At 44.4% G+C, this 18775-nt stretch overlaps 1 protein-coding gene across 2 annotated transcripts; it reads right to left on the bottom strand.

The window, feature by feature from the left end:
* Window positions 1-466: 466 nt before the first annotated feature.
* On the bottom strand, window positions 467-12942 carry NQO1 (NAD(P)H quinone dehydrogenase 1). Of its 2 annotated transcripts, none has more exons than XM_048223762.2 (8): window positions 12767-12942; window positions 12149-12277; window positions 6418-6537; window positions 5216-5380; window positions 4975-5105; window positions 3055-3168; window positions 2293-2394; window positions 467-1404 (listed from the first exon to the last, which is right to left on the bottom strand). In XM_048223762.2, the coding sequence occupies exons 3-8, from the start codon at window positions 6419-6421 to the stop codon at window positions 1099-1101; spliced, it is 822 nt and encodes a 273-aa protein (XP_048079719.1). In that variant the 5' UTR covers window positions 6422-6537; window positions 12149-12277; window positions 12767-12942; the 3' UTR covers window positions 467-1098. The 2 variants fall into 2 exon arrangements, with proteins under 2 accessions (XP_048079719.1, XP_026350913.1); XM_026495128.4 differs by lacking the exon at window positions 12767-12942 and adding an exon at window positions 10085-10219.
* Window positions 12943-18775: the final 5833 nt, after the last annotated feature.

Genomic DNA, 18775 nt, shown 5'->3' on the forward strand with positions numbered 1-18775 from the left:
CTGGCCTGCCGCCCTCATTGTCTTGGTAGGTCCTGGACCTGTTACCAGTATCAGGCAACCTTGCTTTGCCTAATCTCGCCTGTTTCCTTTCAATACACCACAAGAGGGCGGCCTTTCATCATATTCTACTTGAATTAGGCCCACGTTGAGCTACATACACTTCAATAATTGAAATTGGATGTTGGAATATTATGTCAAAATTGTTCAGAGTTAATGAAATTCTAGGATTACAATTTCATCCCCAAAATTGTGGGACCAAAACGCATCCAAAAGGAAAGTCATCCAAAAGGAATAGCAATGATAGAGAAGAAAAACTTCCAGGGTGTTATGTGGCTCAGAAATAAAATACTATTTGTAGAAGGCTGTTGTTAAGTATTAGGAGTAGCTATTTCTTGAATTCATTCGTTGCAGCAGATGTAGTGTACAGATGTGGTGGCTTATTTCTGCAGACATGAAATTAGAAGATGGAGATAAAGAAGAGACTTTTATTATCTTTTCACTTGAAGGTATCGGTAGGTACTATATACAAACAACAAAAGTTGAAGCAAGAGTAACACATTAGGCATATTAGTCACTGTGCAGTAATTAAAACCAATATAAACAAGCACAGATTAGTAACTACTAAACAAGTCCCTCGGGTCAGACAGATGCAGTCATTTCTTTCTCTGAGCAATTCCCTTCTGCCATAAGCCACAGAGAGGTAATTAAAAGGAAAATATATCGCTGAAGAGTTGGATGCTGTCTTGCCAGATTTAGCCCTAAAAATTTATCCCTAATAAGAGGAATTAAATTGTGTAGAGGACCTTAAAGATTATTGTCTGGCATCTTTCTACTTCTTTCCCTGCTTTATATCCTAAGTGGCCTCTTGAGCCTAATCAGATTTTGCCATGATAGCAATCTAAGAATCAGTTACATTTGATAAAACTATCCAAAAATATATGAATATAGTCTATTCTGTCTCGTATTCATTCCTTGTGGAAAAAGAAAAACACACATCTTAAAAAAATACAAATCTTAAAGACTAAAGCAAGTCAAGGAAGTCTGAAAAAGAAAGCTTGATTTGGCTACATTTTAGAAGGAAATCAAGTCTTGTGAGTCTCATTTTCTGGCTTTGATCTGGTTGTCAGTTGGGATGGACTTGCCCAAATGATGGCCCACAGAAAGGCCAAATTTCTTGTTTTTCTGCTCATCCTGCACTTCCTTTTTCATTAAGAATCCTGCTTGGAAGTTTAAGTCAAAGAGGCTACTTGGAGCAAAATACAGTGGAGTCTCATCCCAAATATTCTCCAGGCGTTTCTTCCATCCTTCCAGGATCTGAATTCGGGCATCTGTAGGAGTGTGCCCAATGCTATATGTCAGTTGAGGTTCCAAGACTTGGAAGCCACAGAAATGCAGAATGCCACTCTGGGGATACACAAAAGCACAGAGAAGAGTCAAAGAACAAACCCTACACAGCTTGTACCATGTGCGAACAACAAAAGGTAATCTAGGTTTTCCAATGAGACACTCCGATATGGGGGCCTGAGGCCCCCCTGGAGAATCAGTTCGTAGCTATTTTCTCTCACCTGCTCTCTATTCCTAGCTGTTACCTATTTTAGCCTATTCAGCTGAGCTCTTTTTTAAATGACTAAAACCTTGAAACCCTGCCAGCCTGGGATCCTCTGCCAAAAATGCCGGAAGCTCTATTACATAAGGGAGTTTCAGCTTCTTGGCAGCTGACTCTTGCCAAGGATGTGGATGTGCCTTTCTCTGCCTCTCCGTATAACCAGAGGAGTCTCAATAAACGATTCTTATCATTTATTCTCCCATATTAATGGCCCGCTATTACCAGTGGCCACCTCATTTGCTCTTTTCTCCATCCCTCTTCCTTAGAAGAGATTATCTTGACAGTCCAGTGGCCAACCCCCAAAAAGCCTACCTCAGACTTCACTCTTGTTAGCTGAACTAAATCATTTCTTACAGTTTTCTAATAGTTTGTGAGGCCGTAACAGCAACTTGGAGAAGGCCAGGAAGCTTGGAGAGGGACGTCAGTCATCTGGAGAGAACTGGGCACATGGCTATACAAATCTAGGGGTTGGTTAGGAGGCAGCAATGTTTGGATGTGTGCAAACATTGGACGTTTGGCCTGGGAAGACAAGCAAGGCCTAAAAGGGAGCTCCCTGGAGTTCTGAATTACTACGTTGCTTTCATCCTCACACCTCAGGTCTCTTTTCAGCTGCGATCTTGGGGATCTGGACCCCACAGGAAGCTCGATTAATTAATCCCCCTGAAGGTTCATTGAAAACAAGTAACCTGAATTGGCCAGAGAATGATATTCATGTCTCCGTGGATACCCTGCAGAGAGTACATGGAGCCGCTGCCCCCAGTGGTGATGGAAAGCACGGTCTTCTTATTCTGTAAAAGGCAAGTCGATGTTACCCTCTTCATCTCCATGGTGACAGGAAGTTAATGAAACAGCCCCAGGGAAAAGAACACACAAGTCCACCCACACCCACCTTCGAGTCCTGTTACTTCAGGCATTGGTTCCTCTGAGCTACTCAGTGGGATTCCAGAAGTCACACCCAGGGCAAGCCCAGCACTCCCATTCTACTGGTGGCAAGTCAGGGGACTACAAAACCAGCGGGGACTGCTGGCACCTAAGGGGAATTCTGTTGTTTCTACAGGTCTCCCCACGGTGCTACACACCTATCCAAGCATGTAATCCAGGAGGCCTCAAAATGTTTCTTGTGTAGTAGTTGGGTCTCTAAAAAACTAAGATATACTTTCTTTTTTTATTTTTATTATGGAAAATGTCATACATAGAGAAGATAGTATAATGACACTTCCACCGCCCACCTTCGACTCTCAGTATTAGCTTTAGCTCATACCCTTGCCCCTTAGGTTCCTGGGGTATTTTAAAGCAAGTCCTAAAGTCATGTCTAAATATCTACAAAAACTTTACGGTCCATCTCTCCGAAGAGCCTGACCTTAATATCTAATTGTGTTCGATACTCTGCCTTAGAACGGAATCTACCCAGAATCTAGCTGATGGAGAAAGCAGAACCATCCACCTACCCGGAAAGGTCCCTTGTCATACATGGCAGCATACGTGTAAGCAAACTCCCCTATGAGCACTCGCTCGAACCAGCCTTTCAGGATGGCAGGGACTCCAAACCACTGCAGTGGGAACTGTGGGACAGAGGACAAAGAGGTCAGCTCAGGAACACTGCCAGCCCAGAAAGCGGCTCAGGTGCTTAAGGGCTGCCTGTGACGTCACAGAAGGGGCCCTTGTCACTTCTTCTGGAGGAGTTAGCACATGAAAGAAAATTATTGTCCTTGGTCAGTATCTTAGGTTTATCAGGGAATTCCCAGGAGAAAGTCCTGTGGGGTCTCTTGCCTGATAAAGGCAGAACAAGGACTATAGCAGTATTCTTCTTCTCCCTGACTTAGGATTTAAAGAACGACAAGTGGAACATGCCCACGTGAGAAAAATTAGGACAGAGAAGGAATTTGGAGGACTTGATATCTTTCTCCGATATTTGAATGGTTATTGACCTACAGGAGAGGGGCAGAGGGGATAGGGTTTTAGAACAGAAAGAACACGAGATTGTGTTCTCACCCTGTTTCTGCCACCGACGTGATGCAAGACCTCTGCCACATAAGCTCCTTACTTTCCCTAAGTCTCCTGTCCCTCAGCTGTGGAAAGAGGGGCTTGAGTCATCTCTAGAAGCTTCTTATATTTATGACTGCAACTGTGAGGGGCCAGACCCGCAGCTGGTCCCTGCGAATGTCCTACAGTCAGAGCTGAAACTAGAATTGCTTGGCTTGCGGGGTATTGAGAGTTTATTCTTCCTCTGGTTGTTCTTGGAGAAGGGAAGTGAGCAGGGGGCTAGCCGACATGGCACCTCGGTACGAATTAAAGTGCTCCTCTCCTCAGGACACTTTTTCCGTGGTGAAAGACTATCATACATAGTACACTGATTCTTCCAGAGTAAGACTTTTCCTGTCATCCGTTGGTAAGATGTTATAATAAGTCTACAGATCTGCAGTGTATACATTGCCCTTCGATATGTTCTATTTTATAGTGCACAGCCTGCACAGCTGTACTGATAATAAAGTAAACTTAGGCATCGGATAAAAGCTAAGTGAAAAGACCACCAAGGTCTGTTCCGATTCTGAAATATGAGATGCAGACTTGAAAGCTGCTCCAGCTGCCGCCTTGGCTGCACCAGGATAAGATGCAGCAGAAAACGAGCACCAAGAAGGCGTCCTATGGGGCACCGGCTAATGGCACGTGGCTTTGATCTATAACAGCAGGCCTAAGGGTCGAATAAAAGACCTACAAGTTTGGGTTCTTTGCAGCTGATTGAATAATTGCAAAAACCACAGCTGGCGTAGCCCTTCTTGTACAGTTTCCAGTGTCATATACATCCCACGTTCAATATCAAAAAGCTGGTGAGAACCAGGAGAAGCAAAGCCACTGAGTCCCGTCCGGCATTTTCAGGAGAGAGGCCCGACAAGAAGCATATACACATCCAGGACTGACTCCTTAGCGGGGAGACAGCTTCCAGGAGAAGAAAGGCCCTGCTCTGCAGCTGGAACACATTAAGCTGGGCAGCGCGTCCTTCAGCTGGGAGGCTCCGACCGCAGAGGTCAGTCTCCCACGCTTCACTCCACAGACCATGCGGGGTGCTGATGCAGAGAGGGGGGGGGCTGCAAACTGCGAGAGATCTCACAAGGAATCACTAATTGAAGAAAAGCGCAAGGCTCATGTGTCATCCCTGTAGTCACATACTTTCAAAGAGCGGTACGGCCAGGTTCACCCGGTCTATAAATCTGTGTAAGAGCGCACCTTTGAAGTCATCACCCTTCTTGTACAGAGAACACGCTCAAGTGGGTAACTGACTTTTCTAAGATCACACAGCTAATTAGGTGACCGGTCTTGAGCAGTGAGAACTCAAGTGTCCTGACACCCCTTCTGATGTCCAACCACACCTGAAAAATCACAAGGTCTGCAGCTTCCAGCTTCTTTTGTTCGGCCACAATATCCGGGCTTAGACGGCCTTCTTTATAAGCTAGAACAGACTCGACAGGATACTGAAAGTTCCCAGGGTCCTTCAGTGTGCCTGCCAAGAGGCAAAAGACAGGTTGAAGCCAGAGGGGCCAAGGCTGGGCCAGAGAACCCACAGGTGATACGTGCCACAGAGACCTCATTAAAGGGGGGAGCTGCTCCTACCTGTGATGTCCTTTCTGGAGATGACGGGATTGAAGTGCATGGCGTACAGGTCCGACACAGTGACCTCCCATCCCTTCCTCTTCAAGGCCTCTACTGCAGCCTCCTTCATGGCATGGTTGAAGGATGTCTTCTCTGCGTGGGCCAGTACGATCAGTGCTCTTCCGGCTACTCAGGCACACACAAGGCACAGGGAAAAAATCAGCTACCAAGCAGCAAAGCTTTAGCTACAGGACGGCCAAGCCAGGATCCATAATGCAAGAGTTGACTTGAGGAGCGCCTGGCTGGCTCAGTTGGAAAAGCATGTGACTCTTGATCTTGGGGTTGTGAGCTCAAGCCCCACGTTGGGCAGAGAGATTACTAAATAAATAAACTTTTTTAAAAAAGGGAAAGTCGACTTTGTTAGGCATTGGGTCATGCAGCCCCCCACCCTCACTGCAGCCAGAAACATATTTTCTCCTTAAAAGTACCAACGATAAAAGGAGGCATCTTAACTCAGTAGCTAATTTTGTTGGCATACTTAATTGGCCATCTGCATGAAAATGGAATTATCCCCTTAGAAAACTAATATAAGGTGTTAGGAGTCAGGATAGTGGTTCGCCTTGTCAAGGAGTAATAACTGGAAGAACAGAGAAGGGGCTTTGGGGTGCTGGTAATGTTCTCTTTCTTGATCTGCATGCTGATCAGACAAGTCTGTGACAAGTCCCTTCAAATTTGTGCACTTTCCAGTGTGTCTGTTGTATTCAATATGTATTTTGAGTGGTTTGTGGTTTTTTTTTTTTTTTCGCTATCCCACAAACACTGCAGACAGAGCAATAAATTCCTGGCAAAGATCCAAAGGGAGAATTTGTATAACCTCAAGGCAGAGAACACTTTTTAAGAAAGACTAGAGATTCAGAAACCATGAAGAAAAGCTTGCCAGATAAAGCCACATAAAAATTAAAAATTTGCGTGTACCGGAAGGCACCATAAACAAAGTCAAAAGACAATCAGCTAGGAGAAGGTATCTGCAGCCCTTATCACAAAAGGTTAAAATCCCAAAGAATGCCTACCAACAGAAAAAGATAATGCAATAAGAAAAACAACTCAAGGTCTTCAGCACACTATTCACAGAAGAAGAAATGCTGATGACAAAAAACAAAAGAGTAAGTGCCCTGCCCGGCCTGCCAGGAAAAGCACATTAAAATGAGATTAATATTATTTACCCATCAGATTGGCAACACAGGAGCGTCTGGCTGGCTCAGTTGGTGAAGCCTGTGACTCTTGATCTCGGGGTTCTGAGTTCCAGCCCCACGTTGGGTGTAGAGATTACTTATAAATAGAATCTTAAAAAAAAAAAAAAAAAAAAGACTGGCAAAACAATTTAAGACAAGCAACACGCAACACTGAGGGCTATTAAGATTGCAGGAAGACTGGCTGGAAATATGAACTGCCTCCACCTTTGGGGAAAGTAATCAGGCTGCATCTCTTAAAGTTTTAGAGACACATAAATCTTCTGGAGAGCCTGGGTGGCTCAGCTGGTTAAGTGCCTGACTCTTTTTTTTTTTTTTTTTTAATGTTTTCAGTGTACTTGGTATGGTTTTTTTTTTTTAAGATTTTTTATTTATTTATTAGACAGAGATAGAGACAGCCAGTGAGAGAGGGAACACAAGCAGGGGGAGTGGGAGAGAAGAAGCAGGCTCATAGCAGAGGAGCCTGACGTGGGGCTCAATCCCATAACGCTGGGATCATGCCCTGAGCCTAAGGCAGACGCTTAACCGCTGTGCCACCCAGGCGCCCCTAAGTGCCTGACTCTTGATCTCAGCTCACGTCATGATCTCAGGGTTGTGAGATCGAGCCATGCGTCAGCATGGAGCCTGCTTAGGATTCTCTCTCCTCTCTCCCTCTGCACCCTGCCTCTCTCAAAAAAAACCAAAAACATAAATCTTTGATCTAGCTCTCCAACTTTGGGGAATCTCTTCTACAGACTAAAAGCATCAGGACATAAGGATACACGAACAAGGATGTGTACTGTGTCATTCTTCTCATTGGCAAACACTGGATACAACCTGACTATGCGGAGTATTTGAATAAATTACGGTACATACAGAGCACAGACTAGTATGTTGTTAACAAGAAAGAGTTAACTATATATAGTCACCCAGAAAAAAAGATATCCATGATGTATCGTTAGCTGATAAAATGAAGTAAATGTGAACCCATGTTTATAAAAGACAAAGAAAGAGCATCTGGCTGGCTCAGTTGGAGAGTGCAGAGCTACATCTTGGAGTCGTGAGTTTGAGCCCCAGGTTGGGTATAGACATTACTTTTAAAAAAAGACAAACTACATATATGTGTACGTAGATTTGCAGTACATAGGAATGAGGGAAAAACAGTTTTCTTAGCTAAGTAAGAGATGGCAAAGAGGTAGAGACAGAGGGGAAAGATCTACTTTTTTTCTTAGACCTTTTTTTCTTGGACCTGTTTTAATAAAGTTGTTAGAACAAGCATGCTATACTCGTACAAGAACAGCATTTATTTTTTTTAAGTTCTATTTTTTTTAAGATTTTATTTGAGAGAGAGAGAGCGTGCGCGCATGAAGGGGGAGAGGGGCAGCAGGAGAGGAAGAAGTATGCTCCCTGCTGAGCGGAGAGCCTGATGTGGAGCTGGATCCCATGACCTGAGCCAAAGGCAGACGCCCAACCGAATGAGCCACCCAGGCACCCAAAGTTCTATTTATTTTAAAGTAATCTCTATACCCAACGTAGGGCTCGAACTCACGACCCTGAAACCCAGAATCCCGTGCTCCTCCGACTGAGCCAGTCAGGTGCCCCTTTTCCTTCTTTATTTTAACTGAAGTTTATTTGACACACAATGTTACTTTAGTTTCAGGTGAACAACAAGTGATGCCACATGACTGTACGTTAGGCCGCACTCACTCCACGTGTAGCAACCACCTGCTGTACCACAGAACACTATTACAGCGCTATTGATTATATTCCCTGTGCTCTACCTTTTACCCCTGTGACTTATTCCTTCCGTAACTGGAAGCCCCTATCTCCACTCCCCTTCACCCAGTTTGCCCTTCTGCCCATTCCACTCCCCTCTGGCAAAGTTGCTTTGGGTTTTTTTGGTTTTGTTTTGTTTTGGGGCTGTTTTGTATTTATGGGTCTATGTCTTTTTGTTTGTTTGTTATTTGGGTTTTTAGATTCCACATACAAGTGAAATACCATTTGCCTTTCTCTGCAAGAACAGCATTAATGGGCGCTTACTATGGGCTAGGCACAGCTCCGCTTGGAGTGCTTTGCATTCTTTTGCAGTTGTCATGGCAATGCTGAGGCGGCTACAATGAGTATCCCCATGTTATGGAGAACATTAAGGCACAGAGAAGTTTAGCAAGTTACCCAACTTTACCTAGTAAGTGGTGAAACTGGAATAATTTTAAAACATATAGACATAGGGGCTCGTGTCTGGCTCAGTTGGAGGAGCGTGGGGCTCTTGATCTCATAGTTGAGAGTTCAAGCCCCACGCTGGGTGTAGAGATTACTAAAAAAAAATAAACATATATATGTTTATAGAGATATATACCTATATCTATATCTATATCTAGAGACATACATAAATCCACACAAAAATGTGCAGGCAGCAGGGGGAGGGACCAGAGAATGGAGTATACCACCACCACCGCTCCGAGTAACTGGTATCACTACCTCGTTCCTTACTACTCCTAACAGCTGTGCGCACGGTGGGGGAGGGGGGAAGCTCCAATGAGAGCAGCTGCTTCGGGTTAAAATCAGCCAGGTGCCCGCTTCTCGCCCCAGCCCGCCGCAGAGGAGCGTCGCCAAGCTGGCTCGTGGCGTTTCAGGCTCTGTAAACTCAGATGCAGTGGAATATAAGTTTGATAAGGCATTTAAATGCTATGAAAGTGATTTATCAGCTTTGGACAGCCGGGGAAAAGGGAAAGGAGCTCCTGTGGCTGCCTCAACAAATTCCTACTGCCTACTTTTTTTCTTTTTTTTTTTTTAATCAACTCCAGGATTTCCCACTCTGAGGAGAAATGTGAGTATTAAGTTCGGACGAGCACTTTCTCTGACTTACCTTTGCATTAGTTATATCAATGTTTACTGAATACTGCTTTGTCGGGTTTTAGTCTCTTGGCTTCCTAGCTATATATAGATACAAAGTGGTTTGGGGTTTTTTTACTTCTTATCAGTATTAACAAGCATTTTCTGGGGCGCCTGGTTGGCTCAGTCGGTTAAGCGGCTGCCTTTGGCTCGGGTCGTGATCTCAGAGTCCTGAGATTGAGCCCCACGTCGGGGCGTCCCTGCTCAGCTGGGGAGTCTGCTTCTCCCTCTGTCCTTCCCCCTGCTCGTTCTCTCTCTCTCTCAAATAAATAAATCAAATCTTTAAGAAAAAAAAAAACATTTCCTAAGTAGTAAAATATAAAGACACTTCACCTAAAATGAGAAAATCAGGGTATCTACCCCTTGCTTTCAAGGAGCTCATCAGCTACTTGTTATTGGATGCCTGATACCTTCAAACATAAGCCATGTGAGACAAGACACAAACAGGAAGGACATATTTGCAAGAAATATAACTAACAAAGTTGAGTATCTAGAAAATATTGATTCCTGAAAGCAATGCAGGAGGAAAATGGTCAAAGGTTCTGCGCACAGAGCAGAACGTTCATTTGCAGTCAACAGAGCGGGCGTGCTGCTTTGCCAGAGGGAAAAGGTAAATGGGAGATTCACTACCCAACATAATAATATTAAGTCACTCGTTGCCAGGTCCTTTTTCATGGACAAACTTGCAGTCTTTGGACTTGAAGGGTTCAGTGGCCCTTCCTGCCACTTAACTAGCTACATGACAAGTTTGATTTTTCTCAGGATTTACCTTGAGAAAGGCAGTAAGACGGGCACACAAAAAACTAGTGGCGTTAGCCTGACGGGAGACAAGGGACAAAATTTCCAAGGAAAACTGTTCACTTCAGGGCTGGCTGATGAGGAAGGGCTTCAGAAGGAGCTGCCACTGAAGGAGAGGTTTGAAAGACAAATGGGGTTATCATCAGTCACTGTAATTTAACATTCATTTCTGCTTGCCAGGCACATCCCCGACCTAACATATGCCCTTGTACGTCCCAAGGCTGAGGCTGTCCTTGCTAATTTCAGTCCCTACTTGAAATATGCTCCCTGTTCATCCCCTTTTTTTCTGTGTCCTGAAGTCCCGCGTTCCTTCCCCACCGGATTTCGTGTTCCTATCCACCCCAGCTGACTTCTTCTCTCCCTGTGCAGTGCTCATGTTCTCACTAACCCCTCCTCTCAGCCTCTCCACCAGGCACTGCTCTAGGCATTTGGGATTACGTCAGTGTGCAAAAACACAAATCCCACCCCCACCCCCCGCCCCACAGAGTGTACATTCTGGTGGCCAAAGCATCCCGACTGTTTCGGGGGACCCGACCTCTGTCCTCATCTAAGGCTCCCACGTTCCTACAATTCTCTGCCTTCAAAATCAGGCCAATCTGAAACCAAGTCTTCACAAATGTTCCAGACTGCACGGTACTCTTGTCCACCTGCAGCTTCATTCAAAAGCATTATAGAACTTAATGACAGAAAAAGATAAAGCTGGCAGACAAAGAAAGGGGTCGTGGCACCTTGTTTTAATGTAAAGCACATTTAAATATCTTTACCAGTAAAAAATGCGTTACCCACACCATCATTCTGGCAGGAAGAATAAGCAATCAAGGGAAACCTATCACAAATAGAAGAAGGGCAGGCCTTTCTATCAGTTTTGTGCATTCTGTTTCTGGCTTCTGGGCTCTCTGGGTTCCTCAAGGAACATGGGCATGCCAGTCAGAGGCACCTCGTGGTTGCAAACAAATGCTCTGGTTGCAGAGAATCTTCCGTAAGATTGGGAAATCAGGAAATAGCCCTTACCCTCTATCAGAGGAGAGAGGGCCTGTGCCTCAGGGCAGCTAAGAATGAAGTAGAGAGAACCCGCCCCTAAGGTACGTGCAGGAAGCCTTGTCAGCTGCAATGCAGTCTCTTCCAATCCCCAGCTTAGCCCTTTTCACAGAGATTCTAACTCTAGTTTGTCAACTACAACAGCAAGCTCATCCCTCACTTAACTTTTGGCAAGATGAGATTCTCTGTGTGTGTGTTTTTGGGAAACAGAACTAGGTTCAGAGGGAAGGAAATTGCCGGAAGATAGAGTTCTGTCCCAGTTGAGGAAATGGCTTTCTAAACGGTAGCACTGCCCCGTCTGGGAAAGATTTCCCTGCGCCTGCAGGCGTCGCAGCTGGCGTGTCTTAAAGGCCATGCATGTATCCAGTAAACTTGTGGTGACCCATAAGGTCCCCGCGGATGGATGGTGGAGAGGGGAGGCTCTGTCATTCGAAGAGGACCTGACACAGGAATCGGGTTTGCCCGATCCAAGGGTCAAAATCAAGACTGTCTCCTGGTCAGGCAGCCTGAGGCTGGTCTCTGTCCAACTAAAGGGAACAACTTCCCCAGCTCCAGCCATCACCGGATCTTTTAATTTTCCTCCAGCAGCAGAGAATTCATCTTTTTAAATGCAATCACCTATATTTATTGTAATTTTAGCAACTTACACCAAAATGTTTTAAATTCTATAAGGCCAAACTAGGTGCAGCAGTGGGCTAGATCTGGCCTCGGACCACCGGTTTCCGACCTGTTTTGGAGGGATTTTTTTCTGCTTCCGAGGTCAAGTCTCTTTCGAACGCCCACCCCAGTTCGGGGTGATGGGGTAGAAACAGGAGCCCCCTTCCCCTAGTGCCTGGTCAGGGCTCATCCTGGGATCCTAATGCCTTTGCTTTTTCAGTTTTGAGTCATGAGGGAAACTGAGACCTAAGGCCCTCGGAGCTCCCGCAGACATGGCGGCTACGGGTGCCTCTGCTCCGGGGGCGCCTCTGCTTTGGGGGCACTACGGCGTGGCACTCACCAGGCAGGGCTCCGGCAGGGCGTTGATTGGCCGCGCTGCTGGTTGTCACGGCGACCCTGGCCTCGGCGAAGTCCTCGCGGGGGTGGGGGGCGAGGTCCTCCCGCAGAGGTTAGGGCTGCGGGGTGCCACCTGCACAGCGCCAGCCACTTTATACGCTCCCTGCGCCCGGCCCCCTGGAGCGGTGCCCGCCAGGGCGGAGCCGGGCCCCTCGGCCTCTGGGGCGCAGGGCGGGGCGCGCCGGGGCTGCGGTTCTGGGAGGGAAGGGGCGTCTGGGGGCTGGAGGAAGAACCCTGGACATGGAAGATGGGGGCCCTGAGGTCGCGGGGGGGGGGGGGTGACGGGCAGGAGGACGCAGCTAAAGTGTCTGGGTGCAGGCAGGAGGCATGCCCCTCAGGACTCTGTCCAGAAACCACCTGGGGACACTGGGGGTAAGTTTCCGGTGGAGTCCCCGGCGCGCCCCGCCCCGGGTGCCTCTCCCAGCCTTGGGAAAGCGCCTCCGCACGGAATGGGGCCGGCGCGGAGGAGTGTACATGGTTGTGGTCCTTAAGCCTCAGATTCGCTGAGTCACTGTGACTCTGGACTTCGATTTTGAGGGCTGAGGTAGCCAGGGATACTTACTTCAGGGAAAAGGAATTCGTTTCCTCCTTGGCAAGGTTCAGATTCGGCTCTTGGGGGTCCCGTAGGATGCACTGCCCTTGGTGCAAACCCCTGCTGCTCCGAAGCGGGAATCTAATTGGTTTTGTTCCCCAGGAGCTAGTCCAGTGCTGGTGGGGGAGATAGCAGTAACAGGAAAGCATTTAAGAATAACCAAGACAAATGAACGTCGAGTTGCTTTACACACAGCCCTACTTGGGGCAACTGCACAGAGCAGAGAGAAAAGTTCTAAATCTCCACCAAGTGAAAGTTATAGTAAAGTCTTCATCCTACAGGTTTTATTGTGCTTGTTTTAGTCGGCTTTGCAGATACTGCATTTTTTTTTAAATATAGAAATTGAAAGTTTGGGACAACCTCGCATTGAACAAACCTGCCCGGCACCCATTTTCCAACAGCTTTTGCTCATTTTGTGTCTGTGTCACATTTTGGTAATTCATGTGGCTTGCTTTATTGAGGTTGTCTGCAAGCAAACCTGCAATATCTCTTGAGGTTCGCCTGTGCTATCAAAGGGGAAGGGAAAAAAATAGAACTTTAAAGTGTAACCATCAGAAAAATAGAAATGAAAACTAAGAAAATTCAGAGGGAAGGGAGATGGGAGGTACACCCTTTGGGTAAGGTTTGCAAAATTTAAGGGTGTGCTGAAAAAAAAAAAACTCAGTAATCAAGATAAATAACTAATTTTTAATTTTATTTTTTTTAATTTTTTAAGTAATTTTTTTAATTTTTTTTAATTTTTTTTAATTTTTTTTTAATTTTATTTTTTAATTTTATTTTATTTTATTTTTTATTTTTTTTTTTAATTTTATTTTTTAAGTAATCTGTGTACCCAATGTGGGGCTCTAACTCATGACCCCAAGACCGAGAGTTGCTCCACTGACTGGGACAGCCAAGGCACCCTGATAAATAACTCTTTAACACAATGCTTTTGAAAATCAATTTGCAGAAAAGAAGGTCATGATAGACAAAATATAAAATGTTAAAGATTAGTAACAGTGCCAAGCCATGTTGAGCCTAGAGAAAAATGAGAATTCACTTAATACTGATTCATTCTTTATTTTGTTAAAAAATAAAATTCAACTGAGTACATTTGAAAGATCTTACTGGCTTTATTCAATGATTCATGAATCAGGCAGCACCCAGTCTAGCAGGTAGAATGGGGGTCTGAGGAGCTGTACAAAATCAAAGACTTCTATAGGTAGAAAGGAATGGGAACAAGAAATTTACACTCTGTGAAAAGTGGTTTGGGTTTGTTTTGTGTTTTTGGTTTTGGGTTTTTTTTTTTGTTTGTTTTGTTTTGTTTTTTTGAGGTTACTTTCCTTTAGGGGTGGTGGGGTAGATTACCCAACTAGTGCTAATCAGGCTATTCCTGACTGATTTATTTGAGATTCCAATTCGGGGTGAGCTGAAACGGAAACTGTAAGTCTATTCGGTGACATGGGGATAAGCCTAAGTGACTCCATTTGGGGTCTGTTGTCTTGCTTTTAACAATTGCCTCTTCAATCAGACTCTCAGCCTAAGAGATGTGATAAAAAAAAAAAAAGTTGCAAGGTTTGGGGGTGCCTCAGTCGGTTAAGTGTCTGCCTTCAGCTCAGGCCATGATCCCAGCGTTCTGGGATAGAGTCCTGCATCGGGCTCCCTGCTCAGTGGGGAAGTCTCCTTCTCCCTCTCCCACTCCCCCTGCTTGTGTTCCCTTTCTCGCTGCCTCTGTCAAATAAATAAATGAAATCTTAAAAAAAAAAAATAATGCAAGGCTTTAGTCCTACTCCTAGCTATTCTATGGAAGTTTTTGTTAACTCTGTGTTCACGTTCTTTAAATCAGTCATTTTCTTGGATTCTTTTCTGATGTTTTAATCTTAGGGAGATCATTTGCTCGGTGGTGGATGGCGAAAATATGCATTTAAAACTCGAGGGAATTCAGCACACTGAGGCGGTTGTGGTTACTATAAGCAAGATAATGCCCTGTGTCTGGAGTACACTTATGAGCCATGGTGTCCAAGACACAAACCAATCAGAATCAAATAGGTCAAAGAAAGACCCCATGGAAGGAGTTAGTTTTTAAAGCCAACTGGCTTATTCAGTGATCTTATGCAGCCAAGTCTCAACTTTGTCAGAAGTATCACTGCAAGTGCAGCAAGTGGTGTTGGCCACTGAGCAAAAACCTCTTGCTCAGCTTAAAAGGTCCTCAAGGGCTCTCCTCTTACCAGGAACAACATTGGGCAAAGAGATGAGGGATTTTTGTTGGGCAACTAGTGCTTTAGCTGCAGATGCTGTGATATGTTCAGGGGTTAAGGAGAAGTTCCTGATCATAGCCTCATTGGCACTTACCCTTCACCAGGACAGTAGAGATCTGCTACAGGAAACGAATTCTGAATCATGAATAACTCTTGGTAATTCCCATTTGCATCTGTGACTAGGGACAGGAAAGGTGACAGTCAAATGCAAGGGTCTGCAGACTACACAGGCAGTTTATTCTGGTTACTCTTGCCTTGCATCCCTTTCTTTGAACACAAGTTTCCCCTGGTTTAGGGTTGTTAGCCAGAGTTGGGGAAAGGGACCCCCGGGGTTAGGGAGCCTACCATGATGGAAAGTGGCTGAGTTTGTTTCATAGAAATGGAGGCTTTGGGAATCAGGGAGAAGTTTGGGACAGGCAGAACTACCAGATCACTAGCATGGCGGCAAATCTAACAGTTACTTGGAGGTTGCATTACCACCACTGCCGCCCGCCACACCTTGCAATGGCCTAAGCGAGGTGAACAATGGCATTATGTTTCCAGGCCAGAGCAAGGCAAAAGGTGAACAAAAGATTCATCCAGACCTTCATGGTGTAAGAATTAGGAAAAGGATGGTCAGAGAGGGAAGGAGGAATGGAAACAATGTCAGAGCAACATCAGTTACTTCTCTTCCTCCTCGATTTGATTTTTTTTTTTTTTTGAGGTCTATGGCATTTGCACAGGGCTAGATATCAGGTGACACCTTCTTCAGCTGTGAGATGTGTACCCCAGGTTTGACACTGTAATTAGGCGGCAGGGTCCGTGGTCAAGAGTACTTGGTAGGGTCCTTTCCGTGAATCTTCATTTTGCAAAAGCATCAGAGTAAAACAGGAACTGTCTGTAAATGACAAAAGACTTCACAATGTGCATGGTTAAACATCTGATGAGAGTTCCTTATAATAGAAGTGACAAGGACATTTGGTTATTTCTGTGATACAAAATATTTTAAGATCATAACTAGAATTATGACTGATAACATTGTTCTAGGACATATCAGATTTCTAGGAGTTTCCTACAATTTCTATAACTCCTGTATTAATAGGCCTCCATACAAATATCACCTAAGAAGAATTAGCCTCACTTCTTATTTGATAATGCTTGCCATGTAATGTAGCATACCAAAGCAACCTAATTATTTTAACATCTTCCTAGGTGAGAGATAAGTCCTTCAGATTTTCCAGGGAAACTCTGGTAAACCTCAAGGTTAGTTTAAGGTCAAAAGATACTATTGAGAATTTGATTTGAAGAAAATGTCAAACGATTTGAACATTTGCTTAAATAGGATGCAGATCAGGGGCGTGTGGGTGGTTCAGTTGGTTAAGCATTCGACTCTTGATTTCAGTTCAGGTCATGATCTCAGGGTCCTAGGATCGAGCCCTGTGTCAGGCTTGGTGATGAGCATGGAGCCTGCTTGAGATTCTTTTTCTCCTTCTCCCCTGGATTGCATTTACTCTCTAGTACATACATACATACATACATACATACATAAAATGAAATAATATGGAATTATCTACTTAACCAAAGTGACAATAGATGTTAAAGGCAAGTACAGAAGTTTACATATTGTGGAGAAAAAAGCTTAGCTCTGAGAAGACTAGGTTTTCTTAAGTAATCAAAGACCTGATAAAGACAGTATAAATTATTTTGGTAAGACCCAAAATCTTTGCTGTCCAGGCAAATTACCTAAAAGGTAAGGTAACTTTTACAATCACTTATAAAAAGCAGACTAGAAATCTAAGAAAAACTGTCCTTTTAAGAGAGAGCAAACCAAATCTAATTTTGTACCAGTGTACTTTTCATATTAAAACTCATTAAAGAGGGTGCCTAAGTGGCTCAGTTGGTTGTGTTTGCTTCACCTCAGGTCATGATCCCAGGGTCCTGGGATTCAGCCCCACGTTGGGCTCCCTGATTGGACGGGTCTGCTTCTCCCTCTGCCCCTCCCCCTGCTCAGGTGTTCTCCCTCTCTCTCTCTGTCAAATAAATAAAATCTATAAATAAATAAGTATATCTCATTAAAAATAAAAAGTTAAATCCCTTCCAGTCTTAGCTAGCCAGACCATAGACTTCCTTTTCCAACATGCCTTTTTCGCAAATCCTCTACGTTTTTTATATCCATTCAGATTTTGTCCTCTGTTTTCTTCCCTTTTTCTCATTTTGGAACAACCAGTCATTTGATTTCCCTACCTAGTTTTCATACACAGTTGTTTCCTTTCACCCTTATTACTTCTTCTTTTTTTTTAACTAGCTCTGCACCGAACATGGGGCTTGAACTCATGACCCCAAGATCAAGAGTCACCTGCTCTAGGGACTGGGCCATCCAGGTGCCCAAGTTGTTTTTTTTTTTTAAATTGAGATATGATTGACATAACATTGTGTCAGTTTACCGTGTACAGTGTGTTGGTTTGATACATTTCTTTTTTTTTTTTTAAGATTTTATTTTATTTTATTATTTTTTTTAATTTTAATTTATTTATTTGACAGAGAGAAACAGCCAGAGAGAGAGGGAACACAATCAGGGGGAGTGGGAGAGGAAGAAGCAGGCTCCTAGCGGAAGAGCCTGATGTGGGGCTCGATCCCAGAACCCCGGGATCACGCCCTGAGCTGAAGGCAGACGCTTAGCGACTGCGCCACCCAGGCGCCCCCTTTTTTTTAAGATTTTATTTATCTATTTGACAGAGAGACAGCCAGTGAGAAAGGGAACACAAGCAGGGGGAGTGGGAGAGGAAGAGGCAGGCTCCCAGTGGAGGAGCCTGATGCGGGGTTCGATCCCAGGTCTCCGGGATCACGCCCTGAGCCGAAGGCAGACGCTTAACGACTGAGCCACCCAGGTGCCCCAAGCCACCCAGGCGCCCCTGATACATTTCTGTACTGTGAGATGATTGCTACAGCAGCGTTAGCTAACCCCTTTCTCAAGTCACATATTTATCTCTTTCTTTTTGTGTTGAGAACAGTTAAGATTTAGTATCTTAGTAACTTTGAAGTTTGTAATACAATATTGTTGACTGTGGTCACCATGTTGTCCTTAGATCTCCAGAACTTATTTATCTTGTAGTTAAAATTTTGTACCCTTCAACAATATCTCCCCAAATCCCCAGCCCCAGCCCCTGCTAATCACCATTCTACTCTGATTTTTACAAGTTCAGTTTGTTTTAGATTCCACACATAAATGATGCTATATAGTATTTGTCATTCTCTCCTGGATTTACTTTCCCGAGCATAATGCCTTCAGGATCCATTCATCTTGTCAAAAATGGCAGGATCTCCTTACTCATGTCCGAATAATACTCTGTTGTATATGTATATGTCTTCTTTATCCATTCATCTGTTGACAAACACATCGTTTCCATATCTTGGCTATTGTGAATAATGCTGCAATGAACATGGGTATGCAGAGATCCCTTTGAGATAGTGATTTCAATTCCTTCAGATACAAACCTACAAGTGGGATTGCTGGATCATACGGTGGTTCAATTTTTAATTTTCTGAGGAATCACCATATTATTTGCTATAATAGCTGTAGTAAAAGTTTTTAATTATATAAGTCAATTAGAATCCTTTATTCCTAAGGAAAACTAAGAAGGAAGCAACTACGGACTGTCGGTTACACTAGCATTCTGTGGACTGGTAGATTTATGAGTACATTTTACAATTTCTAGAAGTATATTCTCCCTCACAGTTAAGTTTTCAATGTGGCACAAAATGT

This window comes from Ursus arctos, unplaced genomic scaffold, assembly GCF_023065955.2.
Source record: "Ursus arctos isolate Adak ecotype North America unplaced genomic scaffold, UrsArc2.0 scaffold_19, whole genome shotgun sequence".
In the NCBI taxonomy this organism is placed as follows: domain Eukaryota; kingdom Metazoa; phylum Chordata; class Mammalia; order Carnivora; family Ursidae; genus Ursus; species Ursus arctos.